Source organism: Panthera onca, chromosome C1 (genome assembly GCF_046562875.1).
Source record: "Panthera onca isolate mPanOnc1 chromosome C1, mPanOnc1 haplotype 2, whole genome shotgun sequence".
NCBI classification, from domain to species: domain Eukaryota; kingdom Metazoa; phylum Chordata; class Mammalia; order Carnivora; family Felidae; genus Panthera; species Panthera onca.
In genome coordinates this window covers 19,891,538-19,917,410 of record NC_138346.1, presented here as the reverse complement: position 1 = coordinate 19,917,410, position 25,873 = coordinate 19,891,538, and the positions used below count along the sequence as shown (strand labels likewise).

The 25,873-nt window shown below is 55.3% G+C and overlaps 1 protein-coding gene across 10 annotated transcripts in view; it reads right to left on the bottom strand.

The window, feature by feature from the left end:
• Positions 1 to 25,873, bottom strand: part of TNS1 (tensin 1) — a 225,196-nt gene that overhangs the window by 5,193 nt on the left and 194,130 nt on the right. For 7 of the 10 annotated variants that reach the window (XM_078450884.2, XM_078450894.2, XM_078450886.2 and 4 more), the window contains 13 exons: positions 25,228 to 25,303; positions 21,446 to 21,538; positions 20,327 to 20,365; positions 15,320 to 15,518; positions 11,380 to 12,446; positions 8,465 to 8,551; positions 7,360 to 7,491; positions 6,894 to 6,986; positions 6,098 to 6,175; positions 4,236 to 4,307; positions 3,841 to 4,009; positions 3,131 to 3,199; positions 2,631 to 2,663 (listed from right to left, as the gene is read on the bottom strand). In XM_078450884.2, the coding sequence (XP_078307010.2) occupies positions 2,631 to 2,663; positions 3,131 to 3,199; positions 3,841 to 4,009; positions 4,236 to 4,307; positions 6,098 to 6,175; positions 6,894 to 6,986; positions 7,360 to 7,491; positions 8,465 to 8,551; positions 11,380 to 12,446; positions 15,320 to 15,518; positions 20,327 to 20,365; positions 21,446 to 21,538; positions 25,228 to 25,303 (2,207 nt within the window). The remainder of the gene's footprint in view (positions 1 to 2,630; positions 2,664 to 3,130; positions 3,200 to 3,840; positions 4,010 to 4,235; positions 4,308 to 6,097; positions 6,176 to 6,893; positions 6,987 to 7,359; positions 7,492 to 8,464; positions 8,552 to 11,379; positions 12,447 to 15,319; positions 15,519 to 20,326; positions 20,366 to 21,445; positions 21,539 to 25,227; positions 25,304 to 25,873) is intronic. The other 3 variants (XM_078450887.2, XM_078450889.2, XM_078450885.2) reach the window with 1 other exon arrangement.

Here is a 25,873-nt window from a genome sequence, read left to right as displayed (position 1 = left end):
CACCAGGAGAGGGTCAGGGAGACAAAAGGACAAGGGGTCACCACCACCCCCCCCACACACACACTTCTCCTGGGTTCCAGAGAACGGGAGGGGACAGAGGACCCCACACCTGTTCCTCCCTACCCCCCACTCCCTGCACCAGGGCTGGAATGACCTGGCATTCTCTGTGCAAAACAGAGTTAAAAATATGAGCAGAGAACAGAATGTGAGCCCAGGTCCCCTCCCAGTCGGCACGTTGCTAATTAGAGCGAGATGGGGAAATCGGGACAGCTGGAGATTCCGATGGAAACCCCTCTCCCCAGGACTGGACCACAACAGCTAAAATTAGCAAAGTTGGGTCCTGCTTGCCACCGACCGCACGTATGTACACACACACACACACACACACACACACACACACACACACTGGGCGTCCTACAGCTTTGCTCTCCCCAACTCTGTTTCAGGGTCTGGGAACAGCTGGACCAGAGTCCGGGGTAATGGCCTGCCCAAGTGAAGGGGTAGCCTGGGTCCACGGACCAATCCCCAGGACCCCCTTTCCAGGCTGGCTCAGTCTTCTTGGTGCAGTGGAAGGCAGTAAGGGCGGACAGAGGGAGCGGCTCCAAGCTGCCGCATGACAGCGAGCCAGCCCCGGCTGCCTGGTTCTGCCGGGGTGGAGAGCCAGCCAACCTCACCAGCCTAAACACGGCCCGCCTGCCCTGCCCTACTGTTTACTTCAGCTCCCAGGGCCAGTTCAACAACTGCCAAGTCCTTTCTCTGCTTGGGGCAGTGGATCCAGGCAGGAAACCTCAGCCCCGAGGCAGGGAGGGGCACTTGCAAGAACCTGAGAACAAGTGTCTCCTTAAACGTGGGGCCTGAGGCGCCTTGCGCACCCCTCCTTCATCTGAGACAGGCTCCCTGGGGCTCCGCCTGGCCCAGCAAGGCCCTGTCAGCAGGAAGCTCAGCATAAAACCAGCTCCGGAATGAAGAGAATGACTTCCAGGCCTGGGACCAGCCCACTTCTGTCCCTGACCCATCTCCCCACAGTGGGGCCCAGTGCTGAATGAGCACGAGCTCCCTTAAACACCAAGTTCTGGCCTGCCTGGCTGGGGTCCGAGACTGAGAGAGCCAACGACTCTGGGAACTCAAAGAAGGCTGAAGTAGGTACAAGGCAAGCTTCAAGAAGGCTGGACACCTGCGTGCTCCTTTCAGCTAATTCTTTATGTAACCTCGGTCAAGGAGAGGTGCCCTGCATCCCCCTCTGGATGCTCCCAAGGGCGTTCACGGCGCTGACTGCCTACGCTCAGCTCCATTCATTCCTGACCCAGGGGGCCTCACCGTGCTTCCTCCTCACTCTCCCCCTGCTTGCCTCCATCCTCAAATTTCTTCATTTGGCGAATATTTATCACCCCTCCCATACCACGAAGGCAGTCCTGCCCTCAGGAGCTTGCCATCGGTGTGGCCCTGCCTCCCTGTCCCCTGGAAATTGTCTCCTACTCCCACACCCATTTCTACCTGTGCAAAATGTGCTGTCTTTTAAGACCCATTTGAAGTATTAGTTCTTTCCCCAAACCTTCCCAAATCTCTCCCTGCCTAGATGTGCTCGTCTTCGTGCTTGGTACCCTTCATGTGTCGCTACAACAGCAGTTCTAATTTTCTTTTAACAGGGAAAGTTTTCCTTTTCTAAAGCAATCTTACATGAAGTCCAAATACATGAAGGTGACAGCAGGATTTATGGCCAAGAATGTATCGATTCAACAGCAAAACATTTACCTATTATAAAGTCAATGAGGGAGAAAAATTGGGGCTGCTTGCATGAACCATACAAAGTCAAATGTGGAATTGCAGACCATAGGCCAGCTTCAGTACTCAGATTATTGCTATACCCTATTTAGGTTTTGTGAAACTGAGAAAACCCTGATCCATACTGGTCAATAACTGCCTCTCAAGCCAGGGTTTCTCCTTCCTTCATAATGGCTCAGTTGCAACCGGAAGACCCTAGGGTTCCTGGGAACATGGTTTGAAAACCACTCCAGCACGTCAGGGCTGTTTATGCACTTGTCTTATCCACTGGGCCAATATCAGGCCTCCTGAGGGCAGAGTCAGCCTCCTGGTCCGTCTGAATTATCCTGGGGCCGAGTGCCCTGCAGACATGTGGGAAATGCTGAAGGGGTGGAAGAATCAGCCAAAAGGTCCTAGGTCCATCCCAGAAGAAATGTGGACTTTCTGGGCTCCCAACTTCTGATGAAGAGGTGAGGCCCAGCCACAGGATCCACAGAAACCCACCAAAAGAGCAAGAGTAGGAATCAAGGAAGCCAGGACTGGGGCAGAAAGATCATTTAAACAAGCCTTGCCCCATGACCACTGCCTCCAGTAGAACTCCCAGCTTTCTGTCCACTTTCTCAGATCTCTGCTGGTCTGGTCCTGGGAGAGGGAAGGTGAGGAGACTGGAGGCTGGGCCTCTGGCCTTGAGGCAGGAGAAGGCAAAAGACCTGGCTGCCTGGCCAAGCTTTTCTCCAAAGCTGAGTAACCTGAGCACAAAGGGCTTTGTTGCCCTTTGCCTACCCCTGGTCCCAGATTCTAACCACCAACTCCCCACCCCCCCGGCCCAGGGAGCAGCCAGCTGGCATCGGGGGAGAAGCCACACTTACTTAGCAGGGGCACCTCCTTCTGTCTTCATCCACCTGTGGAGACAAAGATACCACAGTGTAAACCACCACAACTCCTCCCCCGAGAACGCAGCCCTGCGCATGCCCAGACCTGCAGGGGGAAAGCAAGGGAAACCCCGTTCCAGGGGGGTGGGAGCCTCCAAAGACCACGCGGGGGGAGGCATTCAGGGTGGAGAGAACACTGTGGCCTGCCTCCCAAAGAGCTCTCCCGAGTGTGAAGAGGAGAAGCGGATTCAAGGTCAAGGATATGGCACGGGGCATGGAAGCAAGCATTTGAGTCCCTGGGAGGGGCTCCAAATTTGTGGTGGGAAAAACTCAAAAAAGTACCCAATGCAATTACTGACAGTCTCACAGACACAGGCGGATCTTCCAGTTGAACTGTGAATACACACCCACACGCACACCCACGCCCACACGTGCCCCCACACAGACTTCAGTGCTATGAAGATGGGTGCAAGAGAAGGCGACTACAAGAGACTTACTTTCTCTCCTGTGGATCCAGGTCACAGAAGGTGACAGTGTTGAGGGGGTAGTGTCGTCTGAAGAAGAGCCTGTGGCACAGATACCAGATACACAGAGAATGAGTATCCACGTGACCACCCTTTGCCACTTTCCACTTGCAGGCGTCAGGCTACCCTCTGCAGCTGTCATGGGTTAACCCAGCCTCTCCCTTATGAGCAAGGTGGCCTGGGCTGCTCATCTTAGCAATGCACAGGGACATAAATGTGTCACTGAAGCATGTCCCCAATGCTAGTGACTAGGAAAAGAAGGAAGAAACTGGTACTGAAGAATGATCAATGAGGGGATGTGACAGAGGAAGGAAAGAAGCTGGAGGAAGAGCACAAGAGCAAGGGCTCTGCTCTAGAAATCAGGCACTTTCATGAGTTGTGTTTCTGGCTGTATACCCTATGCAGGCATATTTGTAGGAGGGAAGACGGATGGATGGATGGATGGATGGATGGATGGATGGATAGATGGATGGGTGGGTGGGTGGATGGATTGGTGGGTGGGTGGAAGACTGGACAGGTGGGTGGATGACAGGTGGACAGATGGAGGCACAGGTTGGTAGGTGGACGGGTGGACAGGTGGACAGATGAGTACAAGGTACAAATGGTAAGTGGGTGGGTAAGTAGATTGACAGATGGGGCACAGTGGGGAGAGCCCAGTACGGAAGCAAGTAGAAGAGTCTTACTTTCTCTGGTTGTCAGTCAGTGTGATTCCCTGGGCAGAAACTTTGAAGTGAACGATGGTGGCAGCTGGTGTGGGGTCAGCAGCCAGTGTCTCAGAAGTGGCTTTGGAGATGGCCTGTGGCCCAGTGAGTGATTCCATGTCCACGGAGTTGACGAAGAGCACGTTGCAGGCTGGAATAAACCCACCCAAAGAGAAGTCACGGGGAGTGGAGTGGGTGGGGATTACCTCCCAGCTCAGCTTTTCGGGGGAGGAGTAGATGAATGTTAGGCCAGCCTCAGGCCAAGGCATCCGCACAGAGAATCACGGACTGCCCAGAGATAGCTGGGTCTGCAGGACGGGACAGGGCAGGCAGAAGGAAAGGGCTGGGCGGGCATCCTGTCTGGGGTGGCCACTTACCTGCCCCTTGCTTCAGCAGGTCAGTGGTTGAGTTGGCAGGGCCTGAGCTATCTTTCGATTCATCTGTGGGGTCTGAGACAAAAATTTAATTCAGCTGGTAATTAAAACTCTAGAGCTGGAAAGAAGCACAAGTTCGGCTGGGCCTCAGGCAAGCTCTGCAAATACTTCGTGCAATGGATACCGCTTTTCGTAACAGGCCCTGGCAATAGGCATGTGTGTGTCCAGTCTGAACATTCAGTGAGGACTGTCGATAGTTAGCACATGGGTTGAGAGCTCTGGAATCCAACAGTGTGGGGTGCAGACCCTCACCCCAGCACCTGCCAAGTACCTATAAAATGGAGATTGTGATGACAGTACCCGTTGTGCTGGGTTTTTGAGATGTTCCATATACAGTGTTAGCCCAGTGCTTGGCATAAAGCAGGACCTCAAGTGGCAACTGACATCTCTGTTGTCATTTTGCATTGATGTGTCTTTGTGTAGATCGATAAATGTCCCAATTCACTAAAGCACTAATATAGCGCAGTCGTGATTTCGATATTACTAAGAACGGAGTATTGTCTGTACCAGTGTTTCTCAGGCTTTGGAGTGCAGGCTGATTAAAACACAGGTTGCTGAGCCCCACTGGAGGGCTTGAGAATATCTGCATTTTTAACAAGTTCTCAGGGTGCCGATGCCACTGGTCTGGGAACCATACTTTGAGAAGCACTGGTTTATATAATGTAAACGTCAAACAGTTTTGTAATTGCTAAACTACTTTCATAAATGTCGTAGAACTATAATTTAGTTGGTGTCTCAACTTTGTGCTTAATAATGCTACTTAAGTTGTACTTGAACTTTTAAATTAATAATGTCGGCCAATTATTAGTAGCAATTCAATGAAATGAGTTGGATTCACAGAAATTGTGAAATAATATTAGGGGTTTTGTGTATGGGCACAACCCCAAGAGCTCCAAGAGAAACCAGAAGAAAGTCCCAGAGACACTTCTGAATATCCTATTGCTAAACAGAGAGGATGGGGACCAGGTACCCAGTTTCCAGTTCCTAGACCTCAAGGTCAGGGCTGAGCATAATTTCCCTTGGGTGGACCCTGATTCACGGGGCTGGGCAACAGAAGCCTGTGCGGTGACGAGTCTTGGGTGTCCATCCGCCAGCCTCCAAAGCTGGAGCTCTTCTCTGAGAGAAGCTGGGCCTGGTGTCTCACTCAATGTCCTATATGTCCTGAGGCTCATGGGTTCCATTTGTACTTCCCACAGTCAAGAGGCCTTGCTCTTCCCATCAGCTCTACGTCCCCTCAGTCAGAGAACACCCTGTCAGCCAAGCAGACTAAAACTCCAAGGACGTCTTGGCCCTGTTTTCTTCCCACGCCATGAGGAACCCAGTCACTCTTCCTCTGTGTGTGCTCCCTGCTCTTTATTCACACCAACCTCCAACACGTGGGCACCCCCATGACCTAAATCTGCCTTCCCCTCCCCCTTCCTTCAGCCCTGCCCACCGATGCCCATCTCATCCTCCAGACACAGTCCTCCCCATAACTGACTCCTACCTCTAGTGCCTCCCCCCTGGGCTTATTCTGAGGATTCGCAAAAAAATTTCTTAAAGGCACCGGAGAATTTTCCAGAACAATCTGGAAAGTCAATTATGTGTGTTCCTGGAGTTAAGTTTTTTTTTAAGAACTTTTCCTTCTTTTTTTTAATAGGAGATTTAAAAAAAAAAAAAAAAGAGTAGCTTCGAATTTCCCTAGATTGGCAAAATGACCCAGGTCCTCAATGCTGGCCCATGTTCTGGAGCGGCTGGCAGAGCAGACACAAACAGCAGCCCAGCTCAAAGATGTACTTGGAGAGCAAGGAGTCTCACGTTCCTACCTCGGTTTGGAATGACCAGCTTACAGGGCAGAGCCAGTGGGATGATGGAATGCTGGTAGACCAGGGCAGAGAGAGACCCTGCAGGGGGAGACAGCATGTCAGGAGCAGTGCCACTGGGAGCAGGCCCGGGCACCGAGGAGCCCAACCACCCAGCCCACTATCCGTCATCTTCAGCTTCTTTATTACCCACCTCTCCCTCATCCCACAATGAAGCTGAAAATCCACTCCCTCCTTGTTAGCAATATCTAAGGGAGAAGGTTCCAGCAGCTCGCTCTAAGCAGCCATAAGGTGTCCTTTCTAGAAAGTTCCTCCCAACATTTCTACTAAGTCCCTCTGGCTACTGGGGCCCTCTCAGGACAGTGCAGCAGAAGTATCAGAGAAATCGTGGGATCAAATCAGAGAAATCGTGGGATCAAGTCACTTATTAGCTATGTGTTCTTGGGTAAGTCTAACTTCTACAAACCTCCGTTTCCTCATGTGTAAATGGGACCATAACACCTCCCATGCAGGATTGTTATGAGACCAGAAGTAATGTAAGGTTCCCAGACAGTGACTTTCACATAGTAGGTGGTCGATAAAGGCAGTTGTTACAGCTGTTATTCAAATTCTAATGATAATGCATTTCAGTGGGGTGAGACAAATGCAGAAAGGAATTTGGCAGAGTGAATCAGCCACAGTACAGAGGATGGGAGGCCACTGTTCATTTCCTCTGCTGCGTCTATGACAAGGGGGACCTGGACAGCCTGAGACACTCTAGGCAGGTGGACTGTGGAGACGGGGTTGGGGAACAGCTCACCGAAGTTTGGCTCATTGGGGCATCCCTTGAGCTTGACTCCTCTGGGGCCAGTCTCTATCAGGAAATGTCTCACCAGCTCATGGGTCATGTCCCCTGGAATAAAGAGAAAGACATGAGGTTTGAGCACTTCTCATGGGGCCCTCCCACCACTTGCTAACATCACTTCATCCCTTCCCCACATGCAGCTCTGTGGCGGGAGAAAGGGTTGGAAAGATAATACAGCCAGAACCCAGGAATGGAGAGACCACCGCTCAAGGAAACACAACCAGAGTTCCAATAATCCTGCTTCCCTGTCCTCTGACCCCAACCATCACCAGGCCCAAGACTCATTCTTCCAAAGAGTCTGACTCAGCAGGCACCAGCTCCCCCAAGAACCATAGGTCTGTCCAGCCCTGAGTCCTTCTGGCACCTCAGGCTTGGAGGAGGCTGTGCTGGTCCAGAGCCTGGCTCGAGAGGAGGGTGTTACCTTTTTTATTCTGCTGCACGACGGTCGGAGGAGGAGATGACACCTTCATGGCCAACCCGTAGGCCCCTCGGAAGGAGTGGCTGTCGCGGATGATGAAGGCCCCTGGCTCCTGGTCCTTAAGGAGAGCGATGGCTGGGATTGGAAGGGATGAGGGGACCAGAGCAAATAAGAAATTGATGGCACGGGCCTTGCTTAAGACTCATCAGGTCTACCCAATCTCGCTCCTTAGTTAGAATTTAAACACCCCTAAGGGTCCTCCTATGCTAAAGTTGGCGAACATCTTCTATAAATAGCCAGGTAGTAACTATTTCAGGCTTCACAGGTCATGCTGTCTGTATTGCAAACTACTCGTCTCTACCATTGCAGCACAAAAGCAGCCACAAACAATACAGAAGCAAAGAGATACAGTGTGTTCCACCGAAACTGCATTTACAGAAAGAGGTCCGGGCCCTGGGCCATAGTCTCCAAAACCTGTCTAACATCCACACAGACCTTCCCTGGGAGCCCGGTGGACCTCACTCCATCCCCACAACCACAGCTTTGTTTTGCCTATAAAATGTGCAAAACTCTCCACATCACATAGCTAAGATTTGTTCTATGACCTTGGCTGGCCTTTTACCTTGCTTGGAAAATCATGACTTTGCTACCTTTTTTTTTTTAACGTTTTATTTTTATTTTTGAGACAGAGAGAGACAGAGCTTGAGCGGAGAAGGGGCAGAGAGAGAGGGAGACACAGAATCTGAAGCAGGCTGCAGGCTCTGAGCTGTCAGCACAGAGCCCGACGCAGGGCTCGAACTCATGGGCCATGAGATCATGACCTGAGCTGAAGTCGGATGCTCAACCAATTGAGCCACCCAGGCACCCTGAGACTTTGCTACTTTTAAGCACCCTTCGTAGGTCTATAAACCATGCTTCCTCTCCCCACAGTTCACCGCGAGGAGGTGCCTCTTACCATCTGAACTTGATCCCAGCCCCTCTCTGTGTCCACCCCGTACTGCCCAGGAGTAAGGAGTAAGGAGTAAGTCTGCCCAGGAAGACATGGTGGGCTGCAGCCAGCTGTGACCTCTGACGGACCACGGGACCCTCGGTGCCACCTAGGACTCACCCTGCTCTCTGGAGATCTCAGGCTTGTACCAATACTTGGAAGTGTCCTGGACGAACTTCACTTTAGCCCGTGTCTCGGGGCTGTTGTCTAAGAGAGACGGAGACAGAAAAACAGTGTTATGGGTTGAAATGTGTCCCCTAAAAAGGTAGGTTGGAGCCCTAACCCCAGGTACCTGTGAATGTGACCTTATGTGGAAATAGGTCTCCGCAGGTGGATTCAAGTTAAGATGAGGTCATGCTGGATCAGAGCGGGCCCCAATCCAATATGACCGGTGTTCATGTCAGAAGAGGAGGAGAGACACAGAGACCATGGGGACAGTTGTGAAGATGAAGGCAGAGGCTGGGGGGACACATCCACAAGCCAGGGGACACCAAGGATGTGCCAGCAACCACAAGAAGCTAAGAGGTAAGCCTAGAACACATTCTCCCACGAGCCTCCAGAAGGAGCCTGCCAACACCTTGATTTTGGACTCCTAGCCTCCAGCCCATGACAGACTAAATTGTTCTCTTAAGCCACCAAGTCTGTGGCACTTTGTTACGGCAGCCATAGGAAACTAACACAGAAAGGCAGTGTCCTCGACACCATCAGAGCCCTGCTGGAAAGAGCCTCGAGTGGCTTGCCCATCCTTCCCCTGTCTCCTGCCAGCCGCTGTGCATCGCAGAGCTGCTCTCCGATGGAAAAGCCTGGCACAGCATTCTCACTGAGCTGAGGAAAGCCCTCCCTCCACCCCACCCTCTCCTCTCTCCAGAAGATCCGGACCAAACCCTTCCTGCAGCTTCCCTTCCACAGGCTAACGCACCCCACCTGCTAGCCTCTTTCTCCACTGGCTGAATTTCCCGACTTTGTCATAGCAACCTTGCAGTTGAGGGAAGAAAGCTACATTTCCATCACTTCTCCCCAAGCCCCTCCTCATGCCCTATATGAAGAGCCCGTGTTCTCCCTCATATTCACATACAAAAAAATCAGTCCTGCCCTGGAACAGAGGAGGAGGTGGCTTAGAGGCCATCTACTGTGAGTCACATACCCCACTTTCCTGGCAAATGACCCCCACCCAGACCCTTTGCAGACCAGAGATGCTTTACAGAGCATTAGGTTCTGGAAGATGCTCAGAGAGAGCACCCAGGATAACCGCTCAACTTTACAAACGAGGGAAGTGAGGTTGAGAGAGGGAGAGGGACCCGCCCAAATCACACAGGTGGTTCACAGAAAGGCTCCTGTAAGATCTTCCCAGGTAAGAAAACACAGGTGCCCATTTAGTGCCTGCTTTGCCTGATCTTTGTCTGGGTATTAGGATGTGCGGCCCTCGCTCTCCAAGCCCTTCCTTCATCTTTTGGCACCCAAGAAACAAAAAGGCGGGGGGGGGGGGGGTGGAGTTGGGGGGAGAGGAAGAAAGGAACATTCCAATTCCCCAGGTTTCCTCCCCTTTAGAAAGAAGCCAGAACAGAGGACGCCTGTGCTAACGATGCTATAAAGCTGAGGGTGCAGAGGTGAGATCCGGGTTAGACTGTGGGTCCAGCGTTCAGTCAATTTTGACTTGTCAGTAACCCTGGGCTAGACCCCTGGGATCGGCCTCTGGAGGACAGCAAGGGGGTAGGCCGGCTCCCTTTCCTGGCAGCTGCGCACGGGGCAGGGGCAGGCAAAGCAGCCGGGCCAAGCAATTGCGGCAAGCTGCCTGTCTCTCTGCTCTGAAGCCCCAGGCCCCGCGGCTGCTGGGGCCTAACGAGCTGTCAGAGGCGGCTGCAGTGACTATTTTAAGCAGGGAAGATGGTGGGAAACAGGAAATGTCCCAACTACTAGAAGTTTTCCATCCTCCAAGAAGAGGGGCTGGGAACCAATCGTCTCCGGTGGGCAGCAGGAAGCAGGGGCGTGCGGGGTCACTGTCGATGCCCCTGCCTGGCAGGCTCGGGGCAGGACCTGGGAGCGACACACTGAGAATCTAGGCAGCAGGGGCCCACCCCGGGGCTGCCTGAAACCTTCTCAGTCTTCCTCGAATGCCCCAGAGTTCTGGGGCCATTCTGCAACAGGCACATTCGAGGTCTGGCAGAGGCCCTGACCTTTGTGTTTAGACACTGAGCCCCCTACGCGGAGGCCAAAGATGCCGAGTTCTGGTGACTAGCAAAGAGATCAGTGTGCGGACGTGCATGAGCTTCAGCAAAGCTGGGTCGGCAGAAACCAGACTCCAGTGAAAATGCTCAGCCCTCGGCCTCAGCCCCCAGTGCACGTGGCCGCCAGATATGTTAACAGTGATGTGCACACAGTGGGATCAAAAGGTGGGGACTGAGTGCTGTGGGCAGGCCAAAGGGATGGCAGTCCGGGTTAGGAAGGCAGATTCTCAAAGTTTTGCTAAATCATAAATGTGGCAACAGGAGAAGACAACTCCAATAATGCTTTGAGAGCGTGAGTTTTATGGCCAATGAGCCTAGATCGGAAGCCATTTACTCACTGTGTGACCCTGGACAAATGACAGAGTCTCTCTAAGCCTCACTTTGTTCATGCATAAAATGGGGGTAATAATACCTACTTTGCCAGGCGGCCGCGAGGATTAAAGAGCTAGCGCATGGCTCAGAGCCTGGCACACAGCACGTGCTCAGTGAGTGGCAGAAGCTAAGCTGATAGTGATGATAATCATAACAGTAACACTATCATTATCCTCCTCCCCCTCCTCCTCCTCCTCCCCCTCCTCCTCCTCCTCCTCCTCCTCATGGGCACCCACATCCTCATCACTGCCCCCGCACCTAGCCCACTTACTTTGAGGCCACCTCCAACTCCCATTTTACAGACAAGGAAACTGAGGCCAAGAAGTCAATGAGCCGCCCCTGGTTGTGTGCCAAAGAGCCATCAGCACAGAGATGGACACAGACATCCTACCCAGTGGGCCATGTGCCACCCAGGCGGGGGCGGAAGGAGGGGCTCACCTGGCATGGAGTACTTGGAGAAGTCGGGCAAAGTGTGGGAGAAGGAGACGGTGCTGCCCCCGCTGGGGCTGGACATGCCACTGGCCACAGGCGAGGAGGACACCTTCCCGTTGACAGTGGCATAGTTGGGGAGGCTGCCTGCTCGGTCTCCCACGGACATCCTCCGCTTCTCGGGCAGGGCTGGCGTCGGGCTCCCTTGCCGGAAGGCTGCCGGATCCGGCGACGGGGAGGTGACGGGGCTGCTGAGGCCCGGGTAGTAGGCAGGGGACACAGGGAAGGAGGGCGTAGAGGGAGCCTGGTAACCAGAGGCACTGCTCTGCCGGGACAGCGTGGGTCTCCGGTCCTCGGGGGTGGAATAACCGCCATAGGCCGCGTGCCGGTCCAAGCTGGGGCTGCTGGGAATCACGGATCCAGGCCCTCCCAGGTGCCGGCCCAGGCTGGGGCTTCCAGGGCTGGCTACTGCATTGCCGTGGAGGCCGGAGGCCAGGTTGCCTTGGTGGGCCCCGGGGTGCCGGCCCAGGCTGGGGCTTCCCGGAGTAGTGGCCACACTGCCGTGGAGGCCTGAAACCTGGTGGGCCCCGGGGTGCCGGCCCAGGCTGGGGCTTCCTGGAGTGGTCGCTGTACTGCTCTGGGGGCTGGAGACTGCACTACCATGGTAACCAGTTCCCGCTGGACCCATCACCTGGCGGTGGCTCAAACTGGGGCTACTGGGGGCAGCCATGCTGGGGTTGATGGCCCGGCGGCCGAAGCCAGGACTGGGGGGGGTGTTGGTGCCCACTGTCCTGTGGCGCGCCTGAGGGCTCCCAGGCACCGTGTGGACGCCGGCCACAGTGAACTGAGCCCGCGCCTGGCTTTCTGGGGAGCTGAACTGCTGTAGTGAGTAGTCGGGGCTGCTGTAGCTGCTGCCCACGGTCGGGAGAGGAGAAGAGCTCTGGGAGCTTCTCTGGGCCGAAGGGCTAGGCTGTCCCAGGCTGCCGGAACGGAAGCCGGAACCCAGCAAAGGCTGGGTAGGTGTCCGGGGGCCCTGGTCGCTGCTTTCCCCTGAGGGGAAACTCCCCACTGAAGTGCTGGAAAGAGAGGGGGCAGGTTGAGACGTCAAGATGGCATTTCATGAAGGCCAGGCTTGCAGTGAGCACTCAGCCCTACCCCCCCCCCCCCCCCACCGCTAGCGGCAACACTAGGAGCCCCACTGGCATGAGCCAGAATGTCACCACTTTTGCACATCACCCTATGGAACCATCAGAAGGAGAGAGAGGCTCAGAGAGGTTAGGCAATAAGCTCACGACCACATAGCTTGTAAAAGACCAGGCTTCCAACTCAGTCGCATCTGATTCTGAAGCCCATGTTTTCCCCACTGCCCCTTGTTGACTCCTCAACCAGAAGGCAAAGCAAGGGGTCTCCCTTATGGAAACTGAAGATGGCTGTCCCCATGTCACCTCCAGCACCACAGACACTGAACACCAGGGTGGGGTCAAACCACCCGGCTCCTGTTCCTACCAGGAGTATCCCTGCCTTGACTCACTTTTCCCAGGATGCTGCTAGCATCTTTGAACACTGCCTAGACCCGCTAGACCTGGGCTCTCATTCCCATTTTGTCTTTGCAAAAGGCAAAGACACCACGTCTCAGAGCAGGACAGTTCAGCTTATTGTAAGGTCTGCTTTCCAGCTGTTGGATCTGGCCACTAATGCAGCAAGCTGCCTTGCGTGGTAATGAGGCTCCCGTCATTAGCAGCATTTAAGCAGACGATGACCAACCTCTTGAATGTTGTGGTGGGAATTTCCTCCACCGGGAGGTTACAGTAGATGAGCACAAAGGTTGCTCCCAATTCTAAGACTCTGGAAAGTTCAGTTCAGAGGGGACTGTACCTGGCAGACAGCCACAATCACAGGCTCTCCTCCAAGGTTAAGGGCAACCTGGATCGTGCTTGTTAAAGTTTCCTCATGTGGGAAGCAAGGGGGCTGGATCAGATAACCCTGATTCCTTCCAGACCCAAACTCCTATCCATTGTTGACATGGCGGGAGAGGCCAAGGTTGACAGGGACCCTGCATCAGCTGCAGCTGCAGGGAGGTGGCAGGTAGGCTCTGCTCCAGGAGCCCCTGGGTGGGGGGTGAGGTAGGGGTTGGGAGGGTGTCCTTACACAAGAATATGGGCCAACCTGGAAATACAGACTGGAGGGAGTCTCGAGGCCAGGCTGAGGCCAGGATAAGCTCAGGTCCCCGGCTGAGGTGAGGTGGGGGGCCAGGCAAGAGCCAAGGGCAAGAAGCAGGTCACGGGCCAGGCCAAGAAAAAGTCTACCTCAGATCCCAGAAGTGGCTAGAGTGGAATGCCATTCCTGGTACGGAATAACATGGCCTCTGAGGAATGGAGGGAGTGTCCGGCTGAGCAGGGTGGGGTCGGGGGGACTGACATGGAGTTCTGGAAGATTAACCCCACAGGAGAAACACTAGCTTCCTGAGCCCTGAAAAGAGCCAACTCTACAGCAGGAGGAATTTGAGTGAGAAACAGTGAAAACTTCCTGATGTCAGGGCTCCCTGGACATGAGCCGGGGCGGGGGTGGGGGGCTGGCCAGGTTAGGAAATGTCCTTTCCTTGAAAGGAAGAATGCACCTTCTGGCTCGGAGCAGATTTCCCAAGAAGTGGAGCCGTCTGCCTGTCAAGAGGCTGGGGAGGGGGCAAGGTGGACTGAGGGTGCACGCTTGGCTTGAGGTTCCAGAATTCTTAGAAGAGCAGAACGCAACCTCTGCTCACCCAGCCACCCCCACGCTGACCTGGGAGGGGGCGCGCCGTGCGGGACCAACAGAGGGTGGAGGGCCTGCGGCAAACTCAGCCACCGGGGCCTGGCCGGTGACATGGTTGGAGAGTTTCAAGGCCTCCTAGGAGCCCAGGCTAGGGAAGGGGGTGGACGTGCAAAGGGACGCCCAGCAGCTGTCTCCCGTCCCAGGGCAGCCTAGCCTAGTCCGTAACCCCCGTGCCCGGCACCCTACACCCTGCCCGAGCTCACCCCTGGCTCCCTGTCCTGTGTCAGGTCACGCTCTCCCTGTCGCCAAGCCCACACCCACTCCCCCAGCTGAGCAGCGTCTCACTTTACCCCCCACAAGGGGGCTTCCCCTTCAGAGCCCTCCCCTGCCTGATTCCAGGCTTTCCTCTCTGTCTGACCCACCTCGAATGCCAGGCGCCCTCCACCAACACGGCCCTCCTCACCTGCCGCTGTGTGCCCTCAGCCCCGCGCACCAACACGTCCGCACCCCAGTCCTTCGCCCCGGCTGTGCTGTCCTTCTAGAATGCCCTCTCCCTCCCCCTCCCCCTTTCAACACCTGCTCGCCCTCCTGGCCTCACCACAAATACCTCCAGCCCCCAGAAACCCTCTCTGCACCCCTACCCCAGAAATGGTAGCCTCCTGCTGGGAGCTCCAGACACGTACATGTCTGCTTTGGGCACGTCCGACTGTCATCCTGTGACAGGCGGGCACCTAAATGCAGGTCCAGGAGAGACATGGGCTCTAGAGCCAGACGCCTTTGGTCTGAATCCTATGTCCGCTACTGTTTAGCCTGCAGGACCTTGAGCAAGCTACTTGGCCTCCCTGTGCCTCAGTTTCCCCTTCTGAAAAGTAGGATCCTAAGAGGAGCATTTAGCAAAGCGCCTGGCACACTGGAAGACTCACTAGATAGTGGGTGCTGTCATTAGGTTTTAAAGTTGGGGGAAGGACTGGTTTACCACGGTGCATGGTGGTTTACGTCCGGCACAGTTTTCTGGATGGTGGCATTGAATTCAGCCTGGGAATTATAGTTCACCCATCCTCATGCTCCACGAGATTTGGCACCTGGGATGCTCTCCCAATGCACCCTGGGGGGCTGGTGTCCAAGGTGCAGCCATCTGGACGTGATTTCTACCCGCCCGCGCTCCAGGCAGATCTAGGCCTGGACCCTCCTCCCCACTTACCTGTCAGCACTGAGGATGGGGCTGCTGGTGGAGAGGGGGCTCGGGGAGACAAAGGAGCTTCCTAGGGTCCCATTCCTCAGGGGCATCTCGTGGCTATAGGCCTGGGCAGGTGGGGCGCTAAAGCTCTTGGGCTCCGGGTCCTGAGTTCGGGGCCCAGCCACTGCCGTCCTCACCACTGACTCCACGTAGCTCCGGGGCTCTGGAAAGGACCAGAAGAGACACTGAGGTCCACGAGGGTGCAGTGTAGACCCCTCCCAACCTGTCAGGGAACCCAACAGCGTTTCCCCAGTCTGTGGGGACAGCTCCCAAAGGACAGCCAAGCATGCAAAGGGCACTCCTCGGGCTCCGGCCTACCCACACTCCCCCTCTTCCCAGTGTCTTGGAGAAGCTGTAAGAGCCCCCACAGAGCCTTTAACCAGGGCCTCGCTCACAGAAGCTTCCCAGAAACGGACCCCAGCTTTGCCGCTGGACACAGCCATCGTAGAATCTCCCCTCCTAGAGCTAGGACACCTGTCGATGGCTGGCACCCCTTTTAGTGGCTTCTTTCCTTCAAAGACCCTTCTACCCAACCTCCAGGCCCTTCAAGGTCCCCCTGGCACCGCTGGAGTCTGGGCTCTACAGTGAACCCAGAGCTCCAGCCCAGCCTTGCCCACATTCGGGACAGAGCCAGGGTTCACATGGGCTCCACCCACGCCCAGAATCCACAAACAGGCTTGCTGGCCTAGCAACAGGCCCGCGCTGGTGAGTCACGCCCAGCCCCTTCCCTGCCAAGACACACCCACCCACCTTGCCTGACACACTTAGCATTCCTCCCGAGACCGACATGACTATCCCTGTCTGGTGTTTAGCAGAGTCTCAGAATCCGGGGGGGGTTGCGGGACAAGTGCCAGCAAGGCCGTTCTACAGGTGAGGGCGCTGAGGCCTGGGGAGAGCGATCAATGTGTCCGGAGGTGCGGCCCGGAGCCAGATCTCCTGACCCCCAGCCGGCGTTTGTCTGACCCTCCTCCCAGCCCTTTGAGGCCAGGCCTGAAACTAACTCCGTGCTACGCGGGGAGAAGAAGCAGGGCACTCGGCCTCTCCAGGGACATGAGCAGGGACGGATGATGTTCCTTCCACCTCCACACCTGGCACCATCCCGTCTCCCCCAAGAGGGACATAATCAGAACACAGGCTCACACACTACCCACAATCGGGGCATCCGCTGAAATCAGCCTGAGAAAGTGAAGAACCAGAGAATCCGTGCTGCCCTGGGCCGGCCAGGCCCCTGGAGCTTTCTCGGGCCAGGACTGTGTGACAGCAGATGGGGGGAGGGCAAGATGTCTTCAGAGGGTCAAGCATGGGGTGTTGTATTCCAGGTACAGAGCACAGGGTGATACAGAACCAGCCACCTTGGTGTCCGAAGCTGGAGTCCATACAGGCAGAGGTAAGCAAGGCCTACTCAAAAGCCCCCCTCCACCAGCCAGGCCACCCAGCCATGTCACAGAAGCCCCAGGCCTCTGTCACTCCAAAGGCATTGGTTCTGGGCCGACCATGCCCGAGGGCCTGCTGGAGCCAGGAGACGCTACAGAGACCCTCTGGCCCAGTGCAGGCACGCGCTTCTGTAAAAGGTTCGATAGTAAATCGTTTAGACCATTTAGTAAATGGTCTCTGTGGCAACTACTCAATTCTGCATTTGTAGCACAAAGTCATAGACAATTCGTGAATAAAACAGCATGGCCGTATGGCAATAAAACTTTCTTTACAAAAATAGGCAATGGGCCAGATGTGGGCATAGTTTACTGACCCCTGATCTCACCCGTCTCCTCAGCCCAGAGAAGTGGGGTGATTTGCCCCAGAACACACAGCCAATCAATGGCCATAGGTACTAGCACTGTGGTCTCCTGATTCTCAACGCTGGCTCCCGGTAGCCTAGAGAAGGGCCAGAGCCCCACGGGGACACCAAGAGCTGGCTGTGACCCAGTACTCCAGCATGTCAGCCAGAACTATTAATAATAATAACAATGGCAATTACATGAGCAAAGGAGGAGAACGTAAGTCCCTCAGCCCATCACAGGGGACCGAGGGACACAGCTGGCCTAGGAAAACAGGCGGTCTGACCTGGAGCTGCCCTCCCGCCCACTGCACACACACTGGCCAGCTAAAGTCCGGAAGCCAGTCGTTTCATGTGTCTTTAGTCTTGGGGGGTGGGGGGGGATAGCTGTGTCCTGGGGTAACCCATCAGGGCAGAGGAACCATGCAACAAGGAGCCCACAGAAATGGCAATGGAGACGCAAAGCCAGAGTCCACTCTCCCCTCCCATCCCTTGCCATTCTGGGTCACTCTCTGAAAACTCCTCTTGTACCTTTCCAGGCTCCTGGCTTCACCCCGGGTGCCCACAGTCCTCAGCACCCCTTTTTCTCTCACTGGAAGACAAGGACGTCCATCCGCTCCCTGGCCACCCTGGGATCCTTGCTGATCTACACTTGCAGCGCCCCCCAACCCCCTTGCCTACAGTGTACCCTCGCCCAGGGTACAACCTCCAAATGGAAACAGTGGGGCTGGGGACTGAGTTCTCTTCTTCATGAAGGAAGGAGAGGAAGAAAGCCATTCCCCCTTACTCCAGCCTCCAGCTCCCTCTTGCTCTCAGCCTCACTGATTTTGCAGTTCCTAGAAACAACATGCAGTTCCCTCCCACCCCAGGGCCTTTGTACATGCTTTTTCTCTACATCAAATGCTTTTCTCACCTCCCAGTTTCACCAGGTTAATGTCACTCACCCTCACATCTTACTTCTTCAACCAACATCAGGTTCTTGGCTATAAGGTCTCGTAAACTGTATCCCTTCCCTTTGGAGTGCCATCTCAATGCGTAACTCCAAGTAACCTAATTCTGGCTCCTGATCACTCATGGAGTATATGCTCCATGAGATTAGGAATCACAGTACTGCGTATCAGTATATTCCCAGAGCCTGGCACAGTGACTGGCATGTAATAGGGACGTGAAATATGGAATCAATGAATCAAAGAATGAGAGAATACATGTAAAGCACTTAGCACAGTGCCTTGAGAGCAGATCCCCCTAAAATCTGCTCTTCCTCTAGCCGAGTAATTCTGCCTCTGATCATTTTTCCTCACAGGCATTTTTCTCTGAATTTCCCACCAAAGTTTCAGCAGGGAGATCAAGCAGAGCTTCGGAGGGTCAGCAAACAATGTGCTTTGGTCTGACCAGGGAGGTGGTACATGAGTCAGGGAAAATGGAACTGGCCGGGAGCCTCGCTCCCCGGCCCTCTCCCGCCCTGCACCCCAGGCCATGACAGAAATTCCGACCCCCACGCTGGAATCCCAGGGCTCAGTGTCTGGAGGCAGGAGGGGGGCTCTGAAATAGCCCCTTGACTAGGAGACAGGAGACCTGTAAGTCCAGTCTGGGCCCTGCTGCCTCCTAACTGGGGCCTTGGACTGAAGCCCCAGACCCTCACTCACAACACAGGCCTCCGTCCCACATCTGTGGAAACGATGGGTCCAGCAGAGGTGATCCCCAAGAATCATCCCCTCCAAACTCTGTGGCTCCCGGACACACGAAGGAGGGTCGGAGGACTCGGGGCCTTGAAGGCCGAGAGTCATTCGTGCGGTAAAATGGGCAGTTCAGTTCTGCTGAGACTCACTTCTCTGAAGTGTCACCCCAAAGTGGGAAACACAACACCCAGCACCTATCAGCCTGTGGGATAATCCCCCCTCAGAGCCTCCCACTGGAGAGGGTTTGTGGGTGCTCCTGGGCCCCAGCATTTCTGGACTCCTGTCCCATCCCCACTGCCCTGTCAGGAGCTAGGAGCCAGCAGCTGGCCTGAGGGAAAGCCCTTCCCCACCCCTGACTCCCGTAGGAGGCTGGGGAGAAGGGCAGCCAAGAGCATGCTGTGGCTCCCCCTGCTTGGGGCCTGTTGCTGGCAGCCACCTTGTTCTGCAACCCCCAGGCAGCCTGGGGCTGCTGCCCAAACTCTGGCTGGTGTCCAGTGCGCAGATTCAGAGGGGCACAGCCCATGCCCACTTTGGGGTGGGAAATCAAGGCGGTGAGTGCAAAGGAATGAGGCAGGTGGGATTCGGAAAAGCAGATAGAGCCTTTAAAGAAAGCAGGCCACATGGAACCAGGGCCCGAGTAGGAAGTCAGAACATCTAACATGTCAGAGCTGGAAGGGACCTCAGTGCCCACTTCATCCAAGCCCCCCTGGTGGAGACGGGGACCCTGATGCCCAGAGTCACACACAGATGGCCTCGGCCGGCACCCCCTTCATTTCACCTGATGCTCTTGAATCATCACTTGAATCCTGTTCCTAATAAGTTAAAGGCCTCCAACCAGATTGTGTCCCACCTCTGCTTATGTCCCCTGCTCTGCTTCATGTACAACACAGAATTCATCTAAACTGAGGGTTAAGCTGGGACACAGACATGCTAACCCCTTGAAACTGTCAAAGTTATGTGCACGGTGTCCTGATGCATTTGTGTGGGAGGAGATCCATAGCTGTCATGAAATCCCCAGAGGCATCCAAGATTCCAGAAAGCAGACTCCCTACCTACCATCTGTGGTAGCAAGGGCTTCAAGGGGGCAACTCTCGGCTCTAAGTCTGCTGAGAAACCTGCTCTGAGCTATGCACGTGGGGCACGCCCCAGGAAGTGGGATAACGTGTGTCCCTTCGCCCTCTGAGGGGGCTGGCCGCACCGCAGGCAAGCTAGCGGAAGTGTCGCTGGGGGAGGAAGGGGCGGGGGTGGAGGGGGGGTGGATCATCGCGAGGGGGCACCACACTGGCACCCAGAGCTGGCTACGCCTGAACCTGTGCCCAGCTCCCTGGTCAGAACTCGGGGCAGCATCCAGGGGGACAGCTCATCACCAGGGGGTGGGGACCAGAAAGCTATGTACCTGGTCATCTGAGACCCATCAGAAAAGAGAACTGCCCCCGAGCCAGCCCAACCAAGCCCCTCGTGAACAGCCACTGCCAGACTCAGAGAGAGTGAAGCGGCCACCAGCAAAGCCACACTTACCTTTGGGAAGCTCTGTCACCACCTTCCCCTCATCCTCCTCTGAGGGAAGATGAGAGGAGAGGTAGCAGGAAGGAGAGGCAGGAAAGAGAGGCAGATGATGAGGAGGTGAGGAAGAGCAGAAAGGAGAGAGAGAGAGAGACCGATTAACAGGGATTATTTCCTGAAAGAGAATTCACTGAGAAAGAGGTGGTAGGAAAGCAGGGGTGAGGCCAGGGCGGAAGAGCCCAGGGTGAGGGGTAAGATCCACCCTGACAGGACCCTGAGGGCTCGGGGCGCACAGTTCAAGGACAGCCTCGCTCCCAGGGACAAAGCCAGCCCCTCTCACGGCCCCTGCCCCCTCGGCTTACATCTCGAGCAGAAGTGTGCTGGCCGGTGAGAGGCAGCCCCAGCCCCTCTGCTCCCTGGTGACTCAGTGTCCCTGGCCATGCAGACACCTCCAAGTGGGAGGCTGTGCCGGCCGTGTGGGTCACACATGCGTGTCATTGCCCTCCTACCTGGCTGGATCAGTCTTCTGGTGACAAGGAGAAAAAGCAAAGTTGGCCCCAAGAGCCCCAGCCCAGCCCTAAAGCCAGAGTCTAGGGAACAACCTTCTGGGCTCTGCCTGCGCAGAATGGCCACTCAGGGACCAGGGCCCTCCACTCTCCCCTTCCCCACAGGGAAGAAAGGAGCTGGGGCACGTGATAAGGAAGTAGGAGGTGTGAACTGGGAGTGTGTGTACACCTGTGTGTGTGTGTGTGTATGTACGTGTGTGTACGTGTTTCCAAGTACACAGTGCCTGAACACTGGGGGATGGCAGAGCCAGGCTTCTGGCAGAGAAGGAAACTGAGGCCAAGCCTCCAAATCCCCCTGTCAGAGGACCCCGGGAGTGGCACTGACCCCATGAAGACTATAAAGGGACCTACCCGCCTCCACCCCTGCACAGAGAACCCCCACTCAGACCTGACAGTGTGGACACAAAGCCAGGTTGCCATCTTGTTTCCAGAAGGGTCCTGAGAACCCATCACCTCGGGGCATTTTCTGATTAGATCCTGAGGCCCCGCCCAGGACCACAGGGGTCCTCAGATGCTGACTCACTCCTTTGGCCTCCCCCCCCCCCACCTTCCATGCCCTGTCACTCACCACCGGTAGGGTGCAACAGGATGTCCGCTGGGTTGTGGGGTTTCAGGCCAAGAGCCGACAGGGGTGTCTTGGCCAGACCTGGAGGGGAGCGCACTGTGCCAGAAAGAAGAAAGGAGACACGGCGAGTGAGCCTTGGGGCGAGAGAGGTGTGGGGAGAGGAAAAGGGGCAGGAGTGCAGACACCCATAAGTGAGGGCATGTCGGTGAGGGGTGGGCGACAGGAGGGTGTGCAGAAGAACCAGCCCCAGTCCCAGAAGTTGCTGCCACTGCCCTTTCCTGTCTCTGTGTTCCTCCACAGCTCCAAGGGTAGACAAAGTCAAGACATGGAGCTGCCCCTCAGCCTGGCCCTCAACCTCAAGGAAGTTAATTTCTTGACCTCAGTTGCATCGCCGTGATCCCCTTGAATCGCCACGGCTCACGACATACACACAGGCTTCTCTTTCTCTGACTTCCTCCATACTATACTCTCCCTTCCCTCATCCTCTTGTTCCCCGCCGATGCACAGTCTTTCTATACCACGCATTTCAATGGACTTAGAGAACTAAAGGAAATGGGATATCAAGATGGCACATCCTGTAAAGGACAGAGGGAGGAAAGGGACCCCGGGCAGAGCCGTGCCCACCCTGAGACCCCAGGGCAGCCCTCAGCCAACCACATCACTAGCAAACCCCAGGAAGAGAGAATTTCTCAGTGTGAGGCTCTCTGTACCCCCAAATCCCAGCGTCCGGGAAGAGGGAGAAGCCCCATCGCCACCATCCTTGGCCAAGAGCACTGACTCCCTGAGCAAACCCCAAGGCCCTTCGCAGCTGCCTGTCTGGGTTAGAAGTGTCATGGAACACACAAGGTCAGAGAGGGCTGTCAGCCGTTTTCCTATCAGCCAAGGACGTGGCCAGCGTCCGAGCTGAACTGCAGGGCAGTGGTTATGCCCAGCCACGAGATCTCTCCTCGGTGGCAGTAGCTGCCTCTCCTAACACACCTCTGAGAAGAAACAAAGAAGCAAGCTCTGTGTCTCCTAGCCCAGCCACGGGGAGCGTGCAGAGGCCACGGGCCCTGAGGACACGCAGCCTCGGCCAGGACCCAAGCCTGCCTGCCACACGCCGTTGGCCTCAACAGACCAGCGGCCACCCTCCAATGCCTAGCACCCCCACAGCAGCTCTGGGACCCCCCCCCCACAATCCTTTTCCCAAAAGGCAGAGAGACCTACAGGAAACAAAAGCTACACGCTCTCAATGCAAGCGACATACATAAGTTGCTGGTGCACAGGTGGCTGTGTACATGGGTGCACACAGGAACAGTGGGAACTCGCAGGGGTCCAGGTGGGGGGCAGAGTCTATCCTCGCACCATCCTTAGGTGCCGATTGGACAAATATAGCACAGGAGACAAATGTGTACAAACATATCTGGGTAGTGAGGCAGATCCAGGTTTGCAGGTCTCTCTCCTTACGTGCACACACACTCACACACACACACACACACACACACACACACACACACACACACTTTTGGTTTCCACCACCCTCCAGCCCCCCCCTTACTGAAAATGGTGTCTTGCAAGAGATATTTATGAAGCACTTATTAATGTTTGTCAAACGAATGAATTTGAACGTGATTAGTTATGGAGGATTGAGCCCAGCTTCAGAGACCACTGCCCATGGAATGGGCACGAAGCATCTCCAGCCCACAGGTGTGCATGTGAGGGCCCAGCTGGCATAGCAGAGGCACAGGTGGCCCAGTGACCCAAGATGAAGAGGACAAGAGGCAGGGGGAGGTTTCTCCTGGCTCCACCTCAAGCATCTCCAGCTGCCTCGTCACTCATGCCCCAGTCCCCAGGCATCTGGCTCTTCTGCTGAGGCAGACGAGTGGGTGGCCCTGAAGCCAGGCAAGGCTTTTGCTTCCCGACAGAGAAATTCCTCGCATTTCTCCGCCTCTGTCCTCTCTCCCAACCCTGTGCACCGATGAAGCCTCGGACTTACTCTCCCCGCTGGGACACCAGGGCTAGCAAGGGCAGGGCGAGAAGAATGGGAACAGGCACATGGGACAAAACCTAACTCGAGCTCAGCCCAGATGGCTTCCATCCCAAACAGGGTGATGACCAAGATCCTGGCTGATTGGACCAACCGCGAATTGGAGCAGGGGTGAAGGCGGAGGGCTGAGACCAGGGAGAGCGATTCCACGGAGTCACAAGAGGCCACAGAGCTGCCTCTTGAGCAGACCGCCCTGGGCCCGCACTGTCCACGAGGGGAGCCCTGAGGCACACACGTGGCTTTAGAGCACCTGCGTGGTGTGGCCAATCTGAATCGAGATGTGCTGTGCGTGTAACACACACGCCCGATTTCAAACACTTACTGTGAAATAAGAAGGCAACACATCTCTTTGTATGACAGGTCTTTGGGGTTAAATAAAACCTGTTACTGAAAGGGATTTCATTGGCCTCTTTTCACATTTTTTAAAAAAGATTGTAACAGACCCCGTTAATATTTTTATCTTGAGGGGCGCCTGGGTGGCTCAGTCGGTTAAGCATCCGACTTCGGCTCAGGTCATGATCTCACAGTCCGTGAGTTCGAGCCCCGCGTCGGGCTCTGTGCTGACAGCTCAGAGCCTGGAGCCTGTTTCAGATTCTGTGTCTCCCTCTCTCTGACCCTCCCCTGTTCATGCTCTGTCTCTCTCTGTCTCAAAAATAAATAAACGTTAAAAAAAAATTAAAAAAAATATTTTTATCTTGATCTACCTATTGAAACGATAATATTTTAGATATTTGGGGTTAAATAGAAAAATATTAAAACGTACTTCTCCGGTTTCCTATTATGTCTTTCAAGGCGGCTGCTAGAAAATGTCTCATCACAAACGTGACTCGTGTCCTGTTTTCCTTGGACGTGAGCTGCTGCTCACGACTTGGGCCTCCTGCGTGTCCCAGATGACAGCCAACACTAGTTGTGCTGGCACCGTGGCGGGGACTGGTGCCACGTTCCTCCCGTCCTCAGGACAGCCAGTCACCAGGAGAACATGTCACCAGTTCTGTTATCACCCTCCTCCCCTCCCCGGTCTCTCCCTCCTCTGCTGCCCCGGGCCTGCCACAGACCCCCCCCCGAGTCCTTCTCAGTATTGTCCCATCACTGCTGTCCCACGCTGCCCTCTTCCAGCTCCTCCTGCCTCTTCTACTCCACCCCTGCACTCAGACGGGTCTTCTGTTTGGTTGGAAATGCCTGTGTCCTTGGGGGATTTTGCCTCTCCAGTGAGTGCATCAGGAGGTACAAACTAAATGCTCCTGCCTGGAGACCAAGGATGGATGAGATGGGGACTCTGCCAGGCTGAGTGTTCTGGGCCTTTCTTTCCTTGATGGAAACTAAGTAGGTTGCCTGAAACGGAACAGGTGCCTGGATGTAGACAGAAATGGGCGTCAGGAGCAAGTAGGTCAAAGGGTATCTCAGGGACACATCGGCAAGTCACAGTCGCTTTAGGAATTGGGGGAGGCGGTGGGGGGATGTTGCACGCAGGATGCAAAAACTCTCAACAGTTAGGAAAAATCTAGACGGTGGGAGGCCGGGGACCCCACAGAAGGTCAGCAGGATCCCAAGCCTGTGGCTGCTGCATCCGTACATGTCTGCGCATGGACGACGGAAGGAAGAGACGTGGGGCAGGATGGTGAAGTGAAATGAGTGGCAGATCCTGGCCACGCCCAGCACTGCCAGCACCTCCCCCCACACCGGGGTGCTTACTCAGGCCAGGGCTGAGAGAGGGGCTTGAGGGGACCCAGGGAAGACAGACTCAGTGAGGAGCTCTTACCCCCGCCGGGTGGTGGGCTGGTCGGGGAGGCTCCCTCCATCTCCTCAAAGGCCTCCTTGTAGCTGTGCAGATGGGGCTGCAAGAGAAGAACAGGGCAGGTAGAGGGGATGCCCACTGGCGGCCATACCCTGCAATCAGGGGCTTCCCAAGTAACCGGCCCACTAGTCCCCTCGCCAGCCCGACCACCCACCCCTCCTCAGGCAAGCACAAAGGTCAAAGGGAGATGGCCACCAATTTCTTCATCACTGCTCTTTGCAAAACCGTGGAAATCGGCTCTTTGCAAAACCGTGGGCCAGCATGGGTGGAAATGAGGGGCACCTGCCTTGGAAATACTCCACAATGGGGCCAAAGACAAGGGGCTGGGATGGGGGACTCGGGTCCAGAAGGCAGTCAGGAGAGAAAAGATGTCCAAGAGCCATTTATATCCAGAGTAACTCACTAGCCTGGATTGTATCCGACATGGGCCACTCGTATCAGAATCTTCCAAGATGCACGTCTACAATGCATATTCCTCAGCCCTGTCCCAGCCTTAATACACTGGAATCTACTGCCTCCAACTACTGAAATGGCTCAGAAGTGCAAACATTTTGACATAGAAATTAGATATCCCAAGAAAACTCTATACCTAGAAAGAATTCAACAACAC